The following is a 6,121-nucleotide window of genomic DNA, read 5'->3' on the forward strand; positions in this document are numbered from 1 at the left end:
AATAAAAAGTAACACAATAAATTAACAATAACGAGGCTATATACAGGGGGTACCGGTACCGAGTCAACCGGGGGTACAGGTTAGTCAAGGTGATTTGTACATGTAAGTAGGCGTAAAGTGACTATGCATAGATAATAAACACCGATTAGCAGCAGTGTAAATACAAAGGGGTGGAGGTGGGCATTTGATTAATTGTTCAGCAGTCTTATGGCTAGAGGGTAGAAGCTGTTAAGGAGCCTTTTGGACCTAGACTTGGCGCTCCGGCGCCGCTTGCCGTGCGGTAGCAGTAGAACAGTCTATGACTTGGGTGACTGGAGTCTTAACAATTTTTGGGGCCTTTCTCTGTTCTTCGTGATATAATTGGTAGTTAGAGTCTTGTCTCATCGCTGCAACTTCCGTACGGACTCGGGAGAGGCAAAGGTCGAGAGCCATGTGTCCTCTGAATCACAACCCTGCCAAGCTGCACTGCTTCTTGACACACTGCTCGCTTAACCCAGAAGCCAGCTGGACCAATGTGTCGGAGGAAACACTGTGCAACTGGCTATCGAGGTCAGCTTGCAGGCTCCCGGCCCGCCACAAGGAGTCGATAGAGCGCGATGGGACAAGGAAATCCCGTCCGGCCAAACCCTCCCCTAACCTGGACGACGCTGGGCCAATTGTGCGCCACCTTATGGGTCTGCCGGTCATAGCCATCTGTGACACAGCCTGGGATAGAACACGGGGCTGTAGTGAAGGCTCAAGCACTGTGATGCAGTGCCTTAGACTGCTGCGCCACTTGGGAATTGAATGTTTTCTAAATGTTCTGAGAACATGACTGTAAATCGAACCATGAGGAAACCTGTAGGAAGCGTTATGCTGAAGTACTGAAATTCCCACCTAAGAAACATATGTGCTCGCTGGGTATCCTGCACCAAGGTTGTATGCAAAAATCAGGGTTTCCCAAAGTCGGTCCTGGGGCCCACCCTGAGTGCACGTTTTGGTTTTTGCTCTAGTACTACACAGCTGATTCCAATAATCAAAGCTTGATGATGAGTTGGTTATTAGAATCAGCTGTCTAGTGCTAGGGCAAAAAACAAAACGTGGACCAGGACCGACATCGGGAAACCCTGTGCAATAGGACAACCACACTCTCACCAAGCTCTAAGAAACACATGGTTCTCAGAACGTTATGTGCTAATGTTACGTGTTGGGGTGGCAGGTAGCCTGGCAGGTACTAGCGCTGGGCCACGGTCACACTGACCCCAGTGGCACCCTACTCCCCATCTAGTGCACTAGTCTTGACCAGGGCAAAAAATATGTTGCACTAAATGGGGGAAAAGGGTGCCATTTGGGACATAGGCCAGTATTTGGCCCCTGGCAGCCCCACAGCCATCAAGGCTTTCCTGCCCTGCTCTGCACCACCAAGCTCCACCCCATTTCTTAGGATGTCCTGTCAACTCTGGCTCTGAGGGGACAGGACAGGGGGATGAATGAGGGGAGGAAAAGGCTTAATCTAGTCTGCCTAAACTAAGCACAGATTCTCCAGGACCCCAGAGCCAGTACGGTCGTCTTGCTCCTCCAAGCCACAGCTAGCTTCCCAAGCAGGCAGACCAAGAAAAACGCCTGCCCTGAGGGACCTTCCCTCACCACCCATCCACCCATCATCTATTGCCAGGCACTCCGCTTCGCAGCACATCAAGATACTGTATGTATGACTGTATTGCTTCCTCCTGTTCTTCACCTCTAGTAGAATTTGCAATGATTTGAGTTTAGACTTGATAGTCTGTGAGTGATATATGAAAAATTTAATTTGTGAATATTCATATTTATTATTTCATTCTCTCATTACACTATACACAAAGTCATTTATTCATGCATTTTGTTGCTATATTATTATGATTACTAAAGAGGAAAACAGAAGATAAAAAAACATAAAAATGTGCTTATTAAATTACCTAGTATATGCATACCATAGTGTCTGATATTTTCTCAGGTACTGTGCCTTCAAAAAGTATTCTCACCTCTTTACTTTATCCAAATTTAGTTGGATTATATTTAGATTTGAGACACACAGTATCCCATAATGCCAAAGTGGAATTATGTTTTGGGAATGTTTTACAAATAAATAAAAAATGAAAAGCTGAAATATCTTGAGTCAACAAGTATTTAACCCCTTTGTGATGGCAAGCCTAAATAAATTCAGGAGTATACATGTGCTTAACAAATCACATAATAAGTTGCATGGACTCTATGTGCAGTAATAGTGTTTAACATTATTTTTTATGACTACCTCATCGCTGTACCCCACACATACAATTATATGTAAGGTCCCTCAGTTGAGCAGTGAATTTTAAACACAGATTTAACCATAAAGACCAGGGAGGTTTTCCAATGCCTTTCCAAGAAGGGCACCTATTGGTAGATAAAATAAAAAAATTAAAAAGCAGACATTGAATATCCCTTTGAGCATGGTGAAGTTATTAATTACACTTTGGATGGTGTATCAATACACCCATTCACTACAAAGACACAGGCGATCTTCCTAACTCAGTTTCCAGAGAGGAAGGAAACCACTCAGGGATTTCATCATGAGGCCAATGGTGACTTTAAAACAGTTGCAGAGTTTCATAGCTGTGATAGGAGAAAACTGAGGATGGATCAACAATGTTGTAGTTACTCCACAATACTAACCTGATTGATACTGTAGAGTGAAAAGAAGGAAGCTTGTACAGAATTAAAATATTCCAAAACATGCATCCTGTTTTTAACAAGGCACTAAAGTAATACTGCAAAAAATGTGGCAAAGCAATTCACATTTTGTCCTGAATACAAAGTGTTAGGTTTTGGGAAAATCCAATACAACGTATTACTGAGTACCACTCTCCGTATTTTCAAGTATAGTTGTGATTGTTAAGGACTGGGATAAAGAATAAACAAAATGGAGCTAAGCGCAGGCAAAATCCTAGAGGAAAACCTGGTTCAGTCTGCCTTCCACCAGACACTGGGAAATTAATTCACCTTTCAGCAGGACAATAACCTAAAACACAAGGACAAATCTACACTGGAGTTTCTTACCAAGAAGACAGTGAGTGCTCCTGAGTGACCGAGTTTAAAGTTTTAGTATTTCGCTACATCTGCTAAATATCTGTGTGCGACCAATAACATTTGATTTGACTTGAATCTACTTGAAAATCTATGGCAAGACCGGAAAATGGTTGTCTAGCAGTGATCAACAGCCAATTTGACAGAGCTTGAAGAATTTTGAGAAGAATAATGGTCAGATGTTGCACAACCCAGGAGTGAAGAACTCTTAGAGACTTACCCAGAAAGACTCACAGCTGTAATCACTGCCAAAGGTCATTCTACAAAGTATTGACACAGCTGTGTAAATACTTATGTAAATGAGATATTTCTGTATTTCATTTTCAAAGAATTTGCAAACATATCTAAAAACATGTTTTCACTTTGTCATGATGGGATATTGTGTGTAGATGGGTGATAATTAAGGCTGTAACACGACAAAATATCTAATAAGTCAAGGGGTATGAATACTTTCGGAAGGCACTGTAGATTTAAAAATGATTCATGACAATTCTATGGCAAGAAATGCTCCTCACATCTCATCTATGTAGGCTACATTAGCAAACTCATAAACAAGCCAGAAATCCATGTTTGAACAATCCACGTCCTCCACTGCTTACGTTATGTAACGTCTGAATATAAACTGATTAGCCCAATACTAAACTCCTAACACAGCTAACAATTTCCTCTGTATTCAATAGACCATGAACGAACACGACTTCCACAACTCCTCGTTTAATTTCTTCAATGGCACGCCCTGGTTCGTCTACGAGTGCACCATCAATCTGGATAAGGACTATCGGCGGATCGCCCTGTTCCTGCTCTACCTGCTGCTGTTCATGGTGGGGCTGGCTGAGAACACCCTGGTGGTGTGGGTCAACTGGCGCCGGCGCCACTCGGCCAACGGCGTCTTGTTCTGTGTCATCAACGTGAGCCTGTCGGACCTGATGGTGGTTCTGATGATGCCCTTCTACATGCTGGAGGTGACCATGGACAAGGTGTGGCTGTGGGGGCGCTTCCTGTGTAAAGTCACCCACCTCATCTACACAGTCAACTTCTACAGCAGCTCCTTCTTCCTGGCCTTCATGACCCTGGAGCGCTACCTGTCCCTGTCCAGGCCCTCGTCTCCCGCCTGCTTCCCCGTGGCCAGGCGTCGCCGCTGGCTGCTCTGTGGTGGTCTCTGGCTCTTCTCCCTGTTCCTGGCTCTGCTGGAGAACTTCCACGTGGACCTGCTGGAGTGGGACGAGCCCGGCTGCTACATGCTGCCAGACTACGTTGAGTGGTTCGTCTCCATATCCTTCCTCTGCCTCATCTTCCAGTTCCTGGTCCCGGTCTCCGTCATCGTCACCTGTAACGTGCTGATCGCCCGGGCAGTGCGCTCCGCTCCAGACGTGCAGGGAAGACGGGATGTGTGGCTGGTGCATGTGTACTCCCTTGTGTTTGTCCTCTGCTGGCTGCCGTACCACATGGTCATGTTCCTGATAATGGTGGATGATCTGGACCCTCACGTGTTCAGCTGCAACACAGTGGAGGTGCTCTACTTCTCCTTCAGTGTGGTCCAGTGCCTGTCCCTCTTCCATTGCATCGCCAACCCAGTCCTCTACAACTTTCTCAGTAAGAGCTTCCGCAACAACCTGATCAATGCTGTGGTCCACTATACACCCAGGGAGGACCCAGGAGGGTTGAATCCCCAAGAAACTGCACCCAAAGCAGGAGGACCAGACACAGGGAAGAAGGAACGCAAGCTTAGCAACATGAGTACCAGCCATTCTGACGTTGCTGCCTCGTAGAAAAAGGAAGCATCACAGTGTCACATTGAGACTTAACTAGCCATCATCACTGAAGGACAATGGAGGAAAGAAAAAAAATCACTTCAGACCTGTTACTGAAGCGTGTGCTGCTTTCACAGGCTAAAAGACAGGGCACAAGACAAGAAGCCTCCTAACAGTCTCTGCTGTTTATGACTTGAGTCCAGATTGTCCACCCTACTTCCAAAGGTTGCACTTGCACACTCCCTGTTATGGATTTTTAAGCATTTGATTAGTGTAAGCATTGCCTGGAGGGAGTTTCCATCATTGTTAAATCCAAGACAGGGAGTGTGCAAGTGCGCACTTTTGGAGAAGTGTGGAGATAGGGATGTAGCCTTGGTCACTAAGCAATAGTCATGTAAATTATAGGCTGACAAACACTCAGTGTCCCTCTCATAATCTGTCTCCCATTTTTCTCCTCATCCCGTTTTTCAGCCCATCAATGTTGTAAACAGAGGAAGGAAACATTTACAGATTTCTTTCCATCTTTAAACTCCCACAGGAACTTATGGCACCAATGTCTAGGAACTTCTGGAGGACAGAATTGCAGTCATTACGTCACAGGGTGAAGAGGAATGCTTCCTCGCAAACAAACATTTTCCTCTGTGCAACAGATAAGATTGATCCTTATAACTACTGAGTATAAAAAACTTGTAAAAATGTTGAACTGTAACTGATAAATATTCAACAATTTTGATTATATACACATCTTAATTTCCACACAGTAACATCCATATTTAACAAATGTTCTGATTGTATTTAACTATATATTTTTAAAGCTACTGAATTTGTAAATGTGTTGGATGCTGAATGATGTCACCCGTTACATTCAATAAAAGTATTTCAAACAGAATGATTGTGTATTATAAAAGTCAACAGCTTGTCCTTTTGATGACTGCTCAATAGGGACAACACCATAGTATTTCTATATGGGTTGGTATCCTGCTATCCCAAAGGAGATTCTCCACTGAGCTTGCTCTTTAGTCCAGGACTGGGCTTAATCTGTGTCTGGGAAACTGCCCCCAAATGGAATAACTTTTTATTGTGTGGTAATAAATACACAAAATCCTCATTCTTTTAGTTGAATACTGGCCTGTGTTTGCTTTCACTGGGAAGTCCGGTGGGAAATTTCCATTGGTTTAATGATGTTGACATGATGATCAGTGGAGGGAGGAAAGACATAGGTTTCACTCCGCATATGGCACAATGGGAGGAAGCAGCCTACCTAGAGCAGAACAGGGTTCCAGTTTCAA

General features: G+C 44.2%; 1 protein-coding gene across 1 annotated transcript; it reads left to right on the forward strand.

Annotated features, from left to right (window-relative positions):
- Nucleotides 1-1,509: 1,509 nt before the first annotated feature.
- Nucleotides 1,510-5,711, forward strand: gpr182 (G protein-coupled receptor 182). The gene is made up of 2 exons (XM_039010035.1): nucleotides 1,510-1,684; nucleotides 3,762-5,711. Exon 2 carries the CDS (start codon nucleotides 3,765-3,767, stop codon nucleotides 4,848-4,850), a length of 1,086 nt encoding a protein of 361 aa, XP_038865963.1. The 5' UTR covers nucleotides 1,510-1,684; nucleotides 3,762-3,764; the 3' UTR covers nucleotides 4,851-5,711.
- The last annotated feature ends 410 nt before the right edge of the window (nucleotides 5,712-6,121 follow it).

This window comes from Salvelinus namaycush, chromosome 16, assembly GCF_016432855.1.
Source record: "Salvelinus namaycush isolate Seneca chromosome 16, SaNama_1.0, whole genome shotgun sequence".
NCBI classification, from domain to species: Eukaryota; Metazoa; Chordata; class Actinopteri; order Salmoniformes; family Salmonidae; genus Salvelinus; species Salvelinus namaycush.

Bases quoted from the DNA above. Each gene is read 5' to 3' on its own strand.
- gpr182 (XM_039010035.1), top strand. From the start codon at position 3,765: ATGAACGAACACGACTTCCACAACTCCTCGTTTAATTTCTTCAATGGC.